This window comes from Peromyscus californicus, unplaced genomic scaffold, assembly GCF_007827085.1.
Source record: "Peromyscus californicus insignis strain IS unplaced genomic scaffold, ASM782708v3 Scaffold_3__1_contigs__length_106647218, whole genome shotgun sequence".
Lineage (NCBI taxonomy): Eukaryota > Metazoa > Chordata > Mammalia > Rodentia > Cricetidae > Peromyscus > Peromyscus californicus.
The window spans coordinates 36077683-36094880 of NW_026294551.1; the positions used below are offsets into that span (position 1 = coordinate 36077683).

The window sequence follows — 17198 nt, forward strand, 5'->3', positions numbered from 1 at the left end:
AAGCAAATTTGGGCCGGGTGGTGGCAGCACATGCTTTTAATCCCAGAACTCGGGAGGCAGAGGCAGGCGGAACTCTGTGAGTTCGAGGCCAACCTGGTCTACAGATCGACTTCCAGGATAGGCTCCAAAGCTACAGAGAAACCCTGTCTCAGAAAAAGAAAACAAAAAAAGCAAATTTGAAGCAAGGAAATTTTCTTATTGTATATGCATTACAAACATTAATAAACTGTGAAATGTCTTCATGTGAAGGCATTACTATTCCATTTCCTCTGATCCAGGTATTCAGTAAAAGATTTAGAAGCGTACAAGCAAACAGAGCCACCCAGATGGCCCAGTTCAAGCCTGAGAACCTGAGTCTATCCCTGGGACCCAGATGGTTGAAGGAGAAAACTGACTTTTCCCACAGGTTATTCTCTGACATTCACACATGTGCCATAGTGCACACATACTAATCCACACAGACCCACATTATAATAATAAAAAAGTCGCAAAGTTTATTATAGAATCAATGTAAGTGAAAAGTAAAATCTTTGTTTCCATGAGGGAGCACTTCTACCCTTGATCAGTGTGCCAGTTTCATGGAATGTGGTTAGAATTTTCTCAGCTTTAGTTTCTAATGTATCTTAGTGTTTTGGCTGTGTGCATATCTGCATCGTGTGTTTGTCTGGTGCCTGTGGAGGAAGTGTAGTAACCCATGGTGGTGAACTCATATGTGAGTGCTAAGAACTGAGCCGGGTCCTCTTCAAGAATAGCAGTTGCAACAGCTGCTGGTGGCGCACGCCTTTAATCCCAGCACTAGGGAGGCAGAGGCAGGTGGATCTCTGTGTGTTCATGGCCAACCTGGTCTACATATCAAGTTCCAGGACAGGCTCCAAAGCTACCCAGAGAAACCCTTTGGGGCGGGGGAGGGGGGGGGACAACGACGATGACAAAACAGTACTTGCTCTTAATCGATGAGCCATCTCTCTAGTCCCCCATTTTCTCAAGTTTGGTTGGTTGGTTGGTTGGTTTGTTTAGTTGGGTGGTTGGTTTTTCAAGACAGGGTTTCTTTGTGTAGCCTTGGCTGTCTTGGAACTTATCACCACTAGGCAAATTTTTTAAAATTTACCCTCTCTTTCATGATTTGGAACAAATGATTACCATAATTGCAGGTGGTCTCTGTGACCACCATGGCCAACAAAGTGTCGATCCACATGAGTTAAACTTCCGTTTAACACAAATTAGTAGGCAGTGTTGGTTCAAACTTCAGGAATCTGACCCCAAGTAGAGTAGTTTCTTTTAGGCATATTTAAGCACAGCATAGTTTGGTGAAAAAATTTCCTGATGATAATTAACTCAGTCCCATGTGGAAACTTTGTAAAGTACATGTGACATCTTCCATAAAGATAGGTTCTATGGATTGATCTAGGAAAACGGTCTTAATGAGGGTCTGGGGAGGATCTGGTGTGGTCTGGGCCCTGCAGTACAAAGGTCACCAGGCTGTTTACCACCTCTGCTCTGAAAACAGGTGTAATCTTTGCCTTTGAAGAGACAACCCTGCATGTTTAACATTCTTTGGTTCTCACAGATGTGAGGGCAAGGACCTCTGAGCCTTCTACACATAGAATCTCTATTTGTTGTTGGTTGGTTGGTTGGTTGTTTGTTTTGTTTTGTTTTGGAGACAAGGTCTCACTATGTAGCCCTGGCTGTCCTGGAACTTACTATGTAGACCAGGCTGGCCTTGAACCCACAAGAAATCATCCTGCCTCTGCCTCCTGAGTGCTGAGATTAAAGGCAGTCACCACCATGCTGTGCCCAGTTAGTTTGTTTTTATCTGGGGATATAATTGTGTTTGGGAAGTCCTGCTTACCTATCTTTCTTGTATGAGCCTTTATGTAGCCCTCACTTAGATGTGATGACATTGACACTCTGTCTTTTTTGTGAGGGTGAAGTAGACTGCTCCACCTTACACTCGTACAACCCTCAGGCTAGAGGCCAAGGAACCATGTTAGGAAACTAGTCTTGTCAGAAACACAGCCTTTGGGGCAGGCTTTGTAGTGAAATAGTGGTTAAGAATCCAGTTTTAAAGACTAAAATTTGCCGGTTGGTGCACGCCTTTAATCCCAGCACTCAGGAGGCAGAGCCAGGCAGATCTCTGAGTTCAAGGCCAGCCTGGGCTACAGAGTGAGTTCCAGGAAAGGCACAAAGCTACACAGAGAAACCCTGTCTCGAAAAACCAAAAAATTAAAAATAAAAATAAAAACAAAAAATAAAAAAATAAAAACTAAAGATTAAATTCATTATTTATCATTGTCCTGTCTACTAAAAATCATGGCTTAAAAGTAATATGAAAGTGCTTTGTACTTCATATCCACTGTTTTCCACAGTGGAAGTTGCCTTTTTGGAGTTATACTTTGTTAATTGTGATTGAATGTATACTAAATGGTCACTTAAAAGACTAAAAAGATTAGATCTTAAAATGAAGTCATATGTTTCAGTTAATGAATGATTTCCTTATTTTTTAAATTTAATTGAAAGATTATAACTTGAAATTGGGGTGGATTGGAACCCTCATCATTCTTTGAGCACAGATAGTTGCTGTTCGTGTAAGAGTAGTGGTTAAGGGAAAGCAAATACATGTCCTCCCTGTGGCTCGGTGCTTAGTAGGATGGACGGTTAGTAGGGACACCAGATTTGGTCACTTGTTCTCTTCATTGAATTGCCAGTGAATTGGCTTCAGAAGGCTTATTATAAATTTCCTAAGTACTGTGCTTGTGTGTCTGGGAGAATAAGCTTGTTTTTCTTTTTCTTGGTGAGAAAAGCCTACAGTCTTCACATTCTCCAAAGACTGTCATCCATAAGTGGTTTGAAATCATTCTTCTAGGAGCCTGGAGAAATGAAGCAGTTAAGAACACTTATAACTAGGGGATATAATGCCCTCTGCTGGCTTCCACAGGCATTAGGCTCTCACATCTCACACATCTATACACACATGAAAAGCATCCATACATGTAAAATACAGTAACTCTTAAGATCCTTTTAAAAAGAGAAGAGTGGAAGCCACCAGAGGGCATTATATCCCCTGGCCCTAAGTGTTCTTCACTAACACAGTCATACCCTTATGTGTTTGCCAATAGAGCAAACCTTACCCAAAGCCCAAACCATCAAGTGACTCTCTTAGTTTGGAGACATGATTTATTATTTATCTATATTCATGTGTATACATTTTACTTACATAGAACTAGTGAATGGGGCTGTGTGTAACTCTAGTTCTAGGGGATCCAATGCCTTCTTCTGACCTGAGTACCAGGCAAGCACATGGTGTTGTAGCTATGTATGCAAGCAAGACACGAATACACACAAAATAAATCTAAACAGTTTTTAAAGGATCAGTGATTGCATAAGGGTTAAAATATCACTTTTTCCTATAGTTTTCCACAGTCCTCAACACAGCACTTTTGAGCTAGCCTTTTTCCCCATTGACTTACCATTTATATATAGGAATTAATTCCCACGGCTATATATCCTGGGCTGATCTTGAACTCATAGCATCCTTCCTATCACAGCTTCCGGAATACTGAGATTACAGGTGTTCACTACCTCATGTGGTTTTCCATCCATTAATAGTCAGGAATATGCAGAAGTTCTGATTACGACAAACAATCCAGTAGCTTGGTCTGACTGTCTACTCCAGTATTAGCTATGTGATTGTTGGCAGATTGCTTAACTTTTAAACCCCAGCTTACTCAACTGCAAATGAAGGTGATAATGATATATGATTGTTTTGAGGATTAAATGGCAAATGTTTTTCAAGCATGATGTCTAGTACATAAAACTATTCAGGAAATTATTGCAGCTATTATTGTTAATATTACTATAATGCTTCAGGGTATTTGTTTTCGTTTTTGAAAGTATAAGAAAAAGAGAAACACCAAAGACCACTAGGATTTGCATGTCACAGTGCATATGTGAAGGTCAGAGGACAATTTTCTAGGAGTCTCTTCTCTCATTTTACATGATTTTTTGAGGCAGGTTTTTTTGCTTTTATTGTTGTTGTTTGTTTTGTAGCTGTTCTGTTTTGTTTTAGTTTGGTTTTTTTTTTTCTTTTTTTTAAGAGAAGGTTTTTCTGTGTAGCCCTGGCTGTCTTAGAACTCGCTCTGTAGACCAGACTGGCCTTGAACTCACAGAGATCCTCCTGCCTCCCAAGTGCTGGGATTAAAGACATGTACCACCACCGCCCGGCTATGAGGCAGGGTTTTGTTGTTTCTGTGGCTGTACTGCATATTTGAGCTTCCAGCAAATTCTTCCTCCACCTCCACCTCCCATTCACCATGAGAGTGCTGGGATTATAAATGCACACCGTTGTGTCGGCTTTTTACATGAGTTCAGTGAATCAAACTCAAGGCTTGTGCATCAGCTGTTTTTTTGCCAACACTGAGTGATGGCTGGCTTCTCGATTTGTTTTTTAAAGCAAGCAGTCATTTTCAGTTTATGTGCTTTAGCTAGTTTTTTCCCTTTGAAGTGCTAGGGATCAAACCAATGGCCTTGACCATGCTTGCCAGATGATCTACTACTGACTGCATCCATAGTCCACCCTTAGCTCTTCTTTTTTTAATACCGGCTTTATTTTATGTGCACTGGTGTTTTGCCTTCATGTTTGTCCGCATGAGGGCATCGGATCCTGGAGCCGGAGTTACAGACAGTTGTGAGCTACCATATGGGTAGGGTACCAGGAATTGAACCTGGGTCCTCTGGAAGAGCAGCCAGTGCTCTTAACCACCAAGCCATCTCTCCAGCCCCCAACCCTTAGCTATTCTTAGCAACCTTGTCTGCTTAATGAATCTTTGTCTCAAAAATAAAAAGAGAAAATGCATGCTGGGTGGTGGTGCGCAACTTTAATCCCAGCACTCTGGAGGCAGAGGTCACTTTAATCCCAGCACTCTGAGTTTGAGGCCAGCCTGGTCTATAGAGTGAGTTCCAGGACAGCCAGGGCTACACAGAAACCTTGTCTTGGTGGGGAGTGGGGGTGGGAGAGGGGGATGCACAGAGAAGTGACCAACCAAGGACAGACCCCTGTGAACTTTTAAATTCTAAAGGATCACATGTGAAAAGAAGCTTGGGTTCCGGTAATCTGATTTACCTCCTTAGAATTTCTAATGGCCAATACAGCCACTCATTTAAGCAAATGTATCTCAGTCACACTCTTTTATATATAGGTATGTATGAATTAAATTATGGGGCAAGAAAATGATTATAGAGTCCATTGTTTGCCGTTAATGATTTTTAAAGTCTTACATTTAAATAAACTGAGTGTGGTGGCACACACCTATTAATCTCAGCACATTGAAGGCAAGATAAGGAGTTGAAGGCCATCCTCAGCTACATAGGAAGTTCTGGAGTCGACTAACCTACATGAGCCCCTATCTCTCAACTAGCAAAAACTGTAATTATAGCAAAAACCATAATAATTCCGTTGGCTAAAATTTAGTCCTGTGTTATGTGCTGTATGGACAGTTTATGACACCAGGTGGAGCAGTTTCCTGCGGAAAGACTTTACAAAGCCCCATTTCACACCCACTGTGCCTGTAAGAAGCAGTACTTTACCTGAAGGGATGTTAGCTTTACAGACAAATGTTCTTTAACATAAGTCACTTGTTGGCTTTTTTTAACATTTGGGTATCAAAGTAGGAAAATACTATGTGCTTAAAGTATTAGCATTCTCCCTTCTAAAAGCAGTGTGAAAGAAAAATTTGGAACAATTGGATTATATTATAAAATTGACCAAGTTTTATTAGAAATAACCATAAGGTACTGTCCTTTGAAAATGTCTACTTAAGAGACATTTTCTTTCTTTTTTTTTTTTAAGATTTATTTATTCATTATGTATATACAGTGATGTGCCTGTATGTATGTCTGCAGGCCAGAAGAAGGCATCAGATCTCATTATAGATGGTTGTGAGCCACCATGTGGTTGCTGGGAATTGAACTCAGGACCTCTGAAAGAACAGCCAGTGTTCTTAACCTCTGAGCCATCTCTCCAGCCCTGAGACATTTTCTTTTTTTTTTTTTGGTTTTTTGAGGCAGGGTTTCTCTGTAGCTTTGCGCCTTTCCTGGGACTCACTTGGTAGCCCAGGCTGGCCTCGAACTCACAGAGATCCGCCTGCCTCTGCCTCCCGAGTGCTGGGATTAAAGGCGTGCGCCACCACCGCCCGGCTGAGACATTTTCTTAATATTAGCATTTCAACAAAACCTCTGGTAGAAATTAAATGCAAGAAAGATGTGAAATATTTGCTGTCCAGATGCCTGTTTTATTTTTATGTTTGGGCTGTTTTAAATTGCGGCAGAAATTGTACCTTTGAGAAGTCTGGCATGTTGTTTTCTCATGTGCAGACATTGCTGTGGATGACACTGTGTTTCCTTCCGTGCACAGTGTCTAATAGCAGTCTGCTGCCTTAAGACTGTTTCCTTAGGTACAGATGTTTCTGGTACCCTTTGACTCTTGATTCCTTATTGCTAAAAATAAGTATTTGGGGAACATCACTGATATGGAGCAAAAGGATGTGGGGAGGTAGTTTCAGTTAGTGAAATGCTGTATTGTTTAATGCCATGACAGGATGATTCAAAGCCAAACCGGTAGCCGTCTTCTTCACTATCATTTCTACTTCCGGTGACTACCTTCAACACAGAGAAGGAAGAAATCCCCCCACATTGGATTCTGGTGTCACTCAATACCGACTTCTATAAGTACAGTGACTGTGGTCCTGAACACTCTGAGTCAGAGCTCTTCCTGGAAGATTAGCAGCCCTTTTCAGAAAAAAAATGCCTGTTTGCTTTTGTTTGATGGGGAAGGGCACGATAGCTCTCCTCCCTGTCTTTCCCCAAGGAGTGACTCATGTGCTAACTCTCACGAGCGTCACCACATCAAAAGCAGAAACCTAGGTCTCCAGGACAGAGGGGTTTATTCAGACTGGATAGCTTCCTGCCCTTAAGTCACTGTTTGTATGCGTGCTTCAAAGAGTGGGTTAAACAACTTGCACTAACTTTTTCTTTTAACAGCTCTACATAAATATGTAGTCCATTTAGTCTGAATCCTTAAGTCAACTTATGATCAAAATTTGCTTAGAAGAGGTTAGGGATGAAGCTCAGTGGAAGAATGTGTAGCAGCATATAGTTAGCATGCTCAAGGGCCCAAATTCAAACCCCAGTACCTCACCAAAAGAAAGAAAAAAGTCAGTTAAATTTTTGTTGTTGTTTTCTTTTATTTTTGGTTTTTGTTTCTTTATTTTTTTGGTGGTTCTGAGGAATGGTCTCACTATTTAGCATTGGCTGTCCAGGGGTTCACTAGGCTGGTATCTAATTCGCAGAGATTGCCTACCTCAGTCAACTGAGTGCTGAGATTAAAAGCATGTGCCACCATGCCTGCCTCTCAGTTAGGTTTAGTGATAAATATTTGAGGTGATGGATCCACTAAAAATCTTGAGTTTATCAGTATACAGTGTGTAAATGTTGTATATAAAACATCACACTGTACTTAATGCTAGACAATTATTTGTAAACTTTAAACCAGTTTGAAGTTTCTTGGATTATGAGACTGACCTGCTGCCTGCTGCACTAAGGAGGTGCCTCGCCCATGAGTTACCTGGTTTTACAGGAGAGACATGAAGTCTTCCTGTATGTGTACTAATCTGTTATAATCAATAGCTTTCAAAAGGTTCGTGAGCTAATATTATAATAAACACTTCTTTTGTTGTAGGTAGCAACTATGTACTTAGACTTTTAAAATATAATTATATATTTTTGCCCTCGGTAGCACAGCCATTGTTATATTTTTTAAACATTTTGTTATATTAGGAAGATAAAACAGAATTCTAATTATAACTTGTTAAATTACAAACAGATATAAAGACCTGCCACTCACATTAGGTAATGCCCAGGTTATTGTGTTTAGAGATACCATATGTATTTTATAGAGAAGAACTGGGGCCTGGCTTGAGACTTGACCAAAAGAATCTAAGAATAGGTCTAGGGGCTGGAGAGATGGCTCGGTGGTTAAAAAGATGCTCTTCCAGAGGCTCAGCACCCACATGGCAGCTAGCTCTCAATCCCCTGTAATTCCAGTCCCAGGAGATCTGATACCCTCTTCTGGCCTCTTTGGGCACAGACGTACATGCAGACAAAATGCCCAAACACATAAAATCAAAATTAAAAAAGAGAAAAAAAAAGAGCAGGTCAGCTTTTTGGCATCTACTTGAAGTTAGTTCTATATTCTACCTTGAATTACTTGCTGTAGATCATAACTTTAAGTAAGTTGTTTCTGACTGATGAGAAAAGCAATGGGTTTTAACTTTGGGGGAGTAGAATTCCTGTGTAGAAAGGGCTTCTAAAGTTCCCTAAAAGTCAAACTTTAAAAAAAGAAAGAAAAGGTTGCAAGTCATGCGAAAGACCATTTGTCATCTCCTTGCATTTATTAATCTCCCAGATATCCCTAATGAATCACATTCCAGGCCGGCCACGGTCTTCTTCTTCTTTAGTGAACAAGTGAGGCAAATACATGTTTTCCCAGTGAATCAGCACAGGACTCAATTTTATTACCTTTGCCCTGAGTTTTCCAGACAAAACTGACTGGAAATTTTGCCTTTGGGATCTCCTTGACTTCTGTATGTAGATGATAGATTCAGCTATGAATTGACTTTACAGATGTTAGGGAGCGACGCCACTCTTTAGGAATGTATTATCTGTTCTAAGACAGCTACCTCGAGTGTCTGAGTGTTAACTTGTCTTCTTAGGAATACTTACCCACACACACTTCATCATACAAAGAGGCTTGACTAAATCAGCTCCTAATTAATGTAACCATTTTAAATTTCATTTTTTAAAAGATAGACAGCCCTAAAAGTAAACGCAAAGATATCTCCAGCTCTCTGGTTTCCAGGGTTACATATTCTGTTTAATGAAACCTTAGTAAGAATATGGCCTTCTCAGTTCCTTCCATGCCAAAGGGATAAGTTTAATTGTAATAAGTTATGACCTGCTGTAGTGTACTTACAAAGAACTTGAAATTTTCAAAACCCAGAAAATGGTTTGTTTGTTTGTTTGTTTGAAATAAAGTAGAAATACACATACTATTTCATCATTTTACAATTAGAACATTTTTACTGATTGAAGTTAAAATATATTCATACCTCCTTATAAAGACCCTAATTTGTGTTTGTGACATCAAGAGGTCTTTCTCTGGACTTACATAGATACTTCATAATTAGCAGGCACAATTTAAAATTTCTCTTTACCACCAGATTGGGGTTGTTTTGTTTGACATAATCTCAAAAATAATCACGTCTAGAAAAATGTTTTTGAGCCATCTCGGTGGCTCAGCAGGGAAAGGTGTCCACCAAGCCTGACCATCTGAGCTCCAGCCTCAAGACCACATGGAGGAAGCAAAGCACCGCCCACCAGTTGGCCTCTGCCTCCACACATGCACTCCTCACCCATCCATTAAATGAATGTAAGCTTTTAAAAATTAAAGCCTCATGTTTTTAATTCTGTATTCTTTGGGATGTGGTGGCACCCATCCTAATCTCACTAGTGAATACCAGGCTGGGCTACACAGTGAAAACTTGTCTCTAAATAACAAAAATGAAGGCTTAAGATTTTTTTCTGATTTTAATTTAGAACTAACAGTACATAACCATTACTAAAGTTAGAGTAAAAAGAGATCCCACAGAATTGTCTGATTTGGAAGGTTTTTATTGTACGTTACTCTGGAAAGAATATAAATTATAAGAATGTAACTTTAAAATTTGTATAAAAAGAATTGAGTCTGAAATGGTGGCATATGCCTGTAATCTTAGAAGTTGAGAGGCTGAGGCAGGAGAATCTGCCATTTGAGGTCAGCCTGAGCTGTAGCTGCAAAAATAACAAAATCCCTAGGAAACTTAAAATAGCTTTTTTCACAGACAAATATTTATGTCCACTCCTGTTAGAAATCCTACCTTCTGATCTAACTTTGTATTCTCACCCCAACAGACTTTCCTAAACAAGTTCTATGTGTATTATCCTGAACAAAGCAGAATTATTCCATTAGTCAAACCTCAGGAAATATTGTGTAATAAATACAATTTATGAGACTAGATATGGAATTTCAAAATGAAACAAAACCAGATGTCCAGTGTCCCACATAGCTAAACTTTTTTGTTGGATTAGAAAGATTATACTGAATTTGGAAAAACAAAAAAACCAACAACTTAAACTCTTCATTTGTCACTTTCCCCTGTACTGACCTTGTTCTGTCATCTTTGTTGCTCAAATCTCCTGTGTCCATTGACTTTTTATTTTACTTACCCTATCAATGAATGAAATGTGAGTGTCTTAGTTAGGGCTTCTCTTGCTGTGATAAAACACCATGGGGAGGGAAGGGTTTAGTTCAGCTTACAATTCTTAGATGATGCTCCATTGCAGGAGGGAGCCTGGAGGCAGGAACTGATGCAGCAGCCGGAGAGGAGCGCTTGCTGGCTGGCTCCTCCTGGCTTGCTCAGCCTGCTTTCTTACAGCACCCAGGACCACAGCCAAGGAGTGACACCATGGAGAGCCGGGTCCTCCCGTGTCAATCATCAATCAAGAAAATATACCACAGGCTTGCCCAAAGGCCAGTCTTGCAGAAGCATTTTTTCAGTTGAGGTGCCCTCTTCCACAATGACACTAGCTTGTGTCAAGTTGACATAAAACTAGCCAGCACATTGGTGTTGAAATTTTCACTGATAGCCTAAGTGTAGTGATGGACACCTGTAATAATAGCGTTTGCAAGGGAGAATAGGAAGCTCAGGAGTTCAGGGGCGGCCTGGGCTATGGTGACATTGTCAAAGCCAAGTCTGTTAATCCCAACCCCCAAAAAAGAAAAGAAAGAAAATTCCACTGTAGTCAGGAAGCTGTTTATTTTTCTGTTCAGTTGTCAAGTGTTCCTTTTTGTGTTTGCCACTGTTATGAATATATACATGTTAAAATTTCTTTAGCTTCCTAAAAATTAACTCTTACCATTATGAAATGTTCCTTATTCTGTTCGTAAGTCTGTCTGATATTAATATAGCCACTTCATCTTTTATGATTGTGTTTAGGTATTTTGTCTATGCTGACCCTTTCGTTTTACTTGACTCAGCTCCCATTTATAACTGTATAGTTTTTTAAAGATTTTTTAAAATTTTATTTTATGTGTATGAGCGTTTCACTGCACGTATGTGTCTGCACCATGTGTGTGCATCTGCTTCCTTAGGAGGTAAGATGATGTCAGATCTCCTGGAACTGGAATTGTGGACAGTCACGAGCTGCCGTGGGGTGCTGGGAGTCAAGCCTCGGTCCTCTGGAAGAGCCTCCATTGTTGTTAATTCTGAGCCATCCCTCCAGCCCTCAAATGTCTGTAACTGCTTGTATTACTAATCAAGGCTCACAGCTCTGCCTTTTCACTTGTGTGTTTGGTCTATCTCTAGCTAACGTAGTTCTCACGCTGGTTGAATGAACTGGTGCAGGACCCTGAGTTCAGTCTGTCTTCCTCCCCACTTGCTCCCTTGACCTTGGTTAGTATCCTCCTTATTGGCTTACTTGCCGTGTTTTTAAAGGAACTTGTGGTGGTTGCTGTGAGGTTTGTAGCAGGAGATGTACCTTAAACTTCAGAAGGTGAATCGTCAGGTGTGTGTGATGTGACAGCCTGAGCGGTGCTCTCCATTTCCTTCTCTTATGCTTTTCTTGTCTTCATTTTACCTCTACAGAGGTCACGGCCCCCACCCCGAGTAGGATGCTGTAAGTGTACATTTTATTTTCTCCTTGGTGTTAGACATTCAGCCTGGGAGTTCAAACATGAGAGCAAGTGCTGTAAGCTGAGCTGTGCTCCCAGCCCGGGCTTCACTTTAAACAACTGCTTATCTCCTGAAAGAGGAACATCTGTATTGCCGATGGTCTTCAGATTTCATATTATTTTTGAAGTGTATTTTTACATCTATTTTCCTTCATTCTTTTAGCATTTTACAAAAGTAAATTCTCTTGTCTTTTGTCCCCGTTATTTTGATTGTTGGTCTGACTCTGTCTTCTCTCTGGATGGTGGTGTTTTTGGTCCCTCTTGATCGTGAAGGTTTTTCCTGTGGTTAAGCCTTGCCACTCTGACTATAATGCTTTTCTTTCCAGCGGTTTGTTTTGTTTTCTAATGGATTCTCACTAACGTTTGTTTTTTCCCTAGATCTTTGCTTTCACAGGTTGATTTTTTTTTCATAAAATCTGTAAACTATTTGGACACTATTTCTTTGAGTGTTTTTCTGAAACCCATTATCTCCCAGATGTGTATTATACTGATGGGTTATCCCCTCGGCCACTGAGCTGTCTCTCCTCTCTGCTTTCCTTCCCCACCCTTCAGTGTGGGGACTCTCTGTTGACCTGTGTGGTGGTTTATCCTGGCAATAGCCATTAATCCTCTTCTGTGCTTCAGTTTCTAGCCTGGCTCACTTCTTTCTTTGATACAGCTAAAGTACGACTTTCATATATTACATTGGTGAGACCTCCACTTGTTTTTCCTTTATTTTATTTAAATAACATTTTTTTCATTTATTTTACATGCCAACTGCAGTTTCCTCTCTCTCGAGGCCTGCACATTTTAGAAATTATGCTTAAAAGATGGTTTGGCCTTCTAGGGGGTTCTAGATAGATGAGTTCCAGAGCACCTGCATCTCGTGTGCGGCCACGGGTTCAGTCCCAGCACTAGAAAGAGAACATAAGTGACTTGAATGTATGTGATTTTCTAAATGACTGTATTCCAAACACAGTTGTTGTTGTTTGTTTGCTGTAAACTTCAGTTTGTTACATTAGGAACAATTCAGCTATAAAGCTGAAAAGAACTATAAGGTTTTCTATCAGTAAATACAGTCCAACCTAAAATTTCAAGGTGTAGGCTACACATAGACTTGTGAAAATGAACAAAAGGTAGAATTGAGTTGTTAGCCAAGCCTGTTAGCTTTCATTTTGTCTAGAAACCACCACATCTGCCTTCAAGCTGAGTAATCATGACTTAATGGTGTGGCTATGGGAAGTATGTACCACTTTTGAATGAATGAACAAAAAGGCTCTCACTGTATGACCCTAGCTGGTCTGAAACTCCATATGTAGACTGGGCCTGGCTAGGTTGTTGCAGATCTTGCTTGTAGCTGGGGAAACAAACCTCCTGTCTGCTTGCCTGCACCTCTGAGTGCTGGGTTGCAGTCGTGGGAGTCACCGCCCCACTGTGCTCTGAGATGGAGCTTGGGCCTTGGGCATGCTAGGCAGGCCTCAAGCAACTTTGCCACACCCTAGGCTGGAACCGTCATCCTAAGGAAAATTATGAAATTGGTGAGAATTCACTCTTTTAGAATTACTGAAATTAAAACTATATCAGAAAGTTTATTTTATAAAATAATATATTTAATTTGTATTTTAATCTATATTTTGGAATAAAAGAGTAGTTTTTGTTGCTCTTATATCACAGAAGTCTGTCACACTCACATAGACACCCCAGGGATTGGAATTCAAAGGAATTTAGACTTGCCAGGCAAGGTTCCACCGACCAACTGGACCACTTCCAAACCATTGTTACCTTATTTTCAGATTTACACTAGCACACCCATCTCCTTTTTTCAAAAAGAGTCCAGCTGTATTTGTAGCCAGAGGAAAAAGAACAATCAACTCTTGCATTTTCTTTCTTTTAATTACTGCCATCATATATCTCTGTTTTCTCATGTTAAGAGCGTTGTTTTTGGCCAGGCAGTGTTGACACATGCCTTTAATCCCAGCACTTGCACTCAAGAGGCAGAGGCTGTCAGATCTCTGAGTTTGAGGCCAGCCTGGCCTACAGAGCAAGTTCCAGAACAACCAGAATTGCACAGAGAAATCCTGTCTTGAAAAAACAAAAAAAGAAAGAAAAAAGTGTGGTTTTTGTTTCTGAAACTAGATCTCGCTATGTATTCTGGGAGTTCTGGCCTAGAACTCCGGGTGCAAACTCAGAGGTCTGCCTCCCTCTGCTTCCCACCCACTATGCCTGATTGTAGTTATTGTTTGTACATTGGATTTGCTAGATGTCATTGTATTGTTACTCTGGAGTTATTAAGACTATCTAAACTTGTAATTCAAGATTTTTTTTATATTTGTTTTCTTTTTGGTAGAATCAGAAAATAATTTTTTTCCCAACTGTGAAATCTATTTTCTACATATAATATTTAAAAAAAAAAACAAGTTTTAGTTGTCATGGTTAAACATAATTTTTTTAAAACCTGATTGAGGGTACCTGAAAGGACTTTAGCGGTATTAATATAATCTAAATATTGTATTCATAAGAATAAATAAATTTTTAAAAGAAAGGGGCAAAATAAAAATATTCTTTTTTAGCCAGGGGTGATGGTGCACGCCTTTAATCCTAGCACCTGGAAGGCTGAGGCAAGTGAATATCTGTGAGTTTGAGGCCAGCCTGGTCTACATAATGAGTTCCCGGACAGCCAGGGCTACATAATAAGATACTGTCTTCAAAAAACAAGACAAACAAATAATATATTCTTTTTAAACCATCAATATTTTAAATTTTGAATATTGTTATATAAGAATTCCCAAGAATTAAAATCCAAGGAAAAAAAGAAGGAAAGACTAAAAAGTAAGAAGGTCAAATAAATTTTAAACATCTTAAAAACAAATGTATGAAAAACTAGCAAGTAAGTAAACAAACATGGAGAGGAGTGGTTGGAGAGAGGCTGAGTTGAGAGTGCTGACCGTTCTTGCAGAGTTGGGCTCCCAGCATCCACATCAGGTGGCAGGCACACAGCGGTCTGCAACTGCATGCAGCTCCAGGCACTCCCATCCTCTGGCCTCCCTGGGCACCTGCATTCCTGTGCTGATACCCACACACAAGTACGAATATTAAAAGTAATGAAAAGAAATCGTTGGGGCTGGAGAAATGGCTCAGTGGCCTCACAGTTGGCAGCACTTGGTGCGTTTGCAGAGGACTCAGATTTGTTTCCCAGCACCCATATGGTGCCTCATGACCATCCTTCACCTCAGGCCCAGGGGATCCATCTCCTTCTTCTGGCCTCCTCATGTACCAAGCATGTACAGATGCATGCAGGCAAAACACTCATGTACATAAAATAAAAATAATTCTTAAATAAATAATTTGCTATCTTTGTAATAAACAGGACTTCTCTACTAGTTCATTTTCTTTTTAAAAACTTTAATTTGTTTCCAAGCACAGGAATCAGTGTGCACTGGATGTGTCAGGACAACTAGTGATGTCACTTCTTTCTGTCTAGCATGTCGTTTCTGGGACTCAAGTCATCAGGCCTGATGACAAATGCCTTTTCCCTCTGAACCATCTGTCATCCCCTGAAATACTTCAGTTTCATCACTACATCTTATATAGCTGGCTTTTTAAATCACAAATTCATTTATTCTCTGACCTTAAAAAGCTTTGATACACAATGACCACTTTTTTTTAGGTCTGACTCATTTATGAAAAGTCAGTGGGAAAATCTTCACTAAAAATCTTCACATTCAGAAATATTCACACAGTATGGTCAGTAACAGAATTTCATGTGTGTATAAACCTGTTCTACTATAAATCTGTTCTTTTAACAGATAATGGCTACTACATATTATATACTAGCAGACAACCACCAATCTATGCTTAGGAAACTTGGAAATTTACAGTTTTGCCAACTCTTGTATTTATTTTATTTATTATTAGCGTGGTGGGGGGCAGGTCAGAGGACAACGTGAAGCCAATTCTCTTCTTAACTCTTTTATGTCAGTTCTGGAAATTGAACTCATGTAGTTGGGTCTGCACAGCAAGCATGTTCACTGAGCTATCTCAGCCCCTATTTTTTTTTTTTTTTTTTTGGTTTTTCGAGACAGGGTTTCTCTGTGTAGCTTTGCGCCTTTCCTGGATCTCGCGCTGTAGACCAGGCTGGCCTCGAACTCACAGAGATCCGCCTGCCTCTGCCTCCCGAGTGCTGGGATTAAAGGCGTGCGCCACCACCGCCCGGCCTCAGCCCCTATTTTTACCAATCCTACAGTTGATTTTCTAACTTATTTTGTTTGTAATTGTATGTATGTACATGTGTGTGCTCGTGTGCGTGCACATATTGTGTGCATGCACATATGCATGCAGGTACCTACGGAGGACTGGAGAGGGCCTCACATCCCCTGTAGCTGGAGTTAGAAGGCATTTGTAAGCAATCCAAAGTGGGTTCTAGGAACTGAAGTCGGGTCCTCTGCAAGAGTGGTTGGTACCCACCCTCAACTGATGAGCCATCTCTCCAACCCTCTGTAGATGATTTTCATGCAGATGACTCATCATGTACAATTAGGAATCCATGTATATATATAAGACTTCATTGCATTCTAAATATTAATATAGTTTAATTTATGTTTAATAATTTGTACTATTTCAAAATAAAAGAGCAAAGTATCACAAAAGTTGCTGTAGGAAAAAACTTCTAAAAGTAAAACTCATTGATAAGTGGTTACACGGTTTCATCTTTTTTTAGGAACTGACTGGAAAGGGTAGGTAATGTTCTCAAACTGTACCTAAAAGAAAAGTTTTTTTACAGGGATAACATTTGACAAGTAATTTTGGGTAAATAATTTATAAATCAAGCCCAAAATTAGATAGGCTGCCTAGAACTGGATTGGGGAAAATTGTTTTATCTAGTTGCTAACTGCATCTTAGAATGTGTGTTTATGCAGAGTCTTGTTTCCTGAAAACAGTGTTTTCCTTGTATTACATAGTAATTAACGTGATGTTGAAATAACATGCATCAAATTTCCTTTTTCATTAGTATTTCTCATCAGGGGTTTCTTACATTTTGTTTTCTAGGGCCCACATATAGCTTCAGTTACATTAGCTGCTTATGAATGCAATTCGGTTAATTTCCCTGAGCCACCCTATCCTGACCAGATTATCTGTCCACATGAAGAAGGCATTGAAGGAGCCGTTTCTTTGTGGAGTATCATCTCAAAAGTTAGAATTGAGGCCTGCATGTGGGTAAGATCTGCATTTTCATATTTACCTATAACTAATCTTGGCATCTTGACACTGTGTCATACCTTTCAGAGTGTGACCTACCCTTGCCTAGGCAGTGAAGAATTGGTGAAGCCACCTGCTGCAGACTTCCAAGGCACAAGGCTCCTTAAGTAGTTACAGAGCTGCGCGTGGTGGCCCATGCCGC

At 40.0% G+C, this 17198-nt stretch overlaps 1 protein-coding gene across 3 annotated transcripts in view; it reads left to right on the forward strand.

The window, feature by feature from the left end:
- Vmp1 (vacuole membrane protein 1) overlaps positions 1 to 17198 on the forward strand; it is a 105921-nt gene that overhangs the window by 23075 nt on the left and 65648 nt on the right. For all 3 annotated transcript variants that reach the window (XM_052758874.1, XM_052758876.1, XM_052758875.1), the window contains exon 6: positions 16847 to 17014. In XM_052758874.1, coding sequence (XP_052614834.1) covers positions 16847 to 17014 — 168 coding nt within the window. The remainder of the gene's footprint in view (positions 1 to 16846; positions 17015 to 17198) is intronic.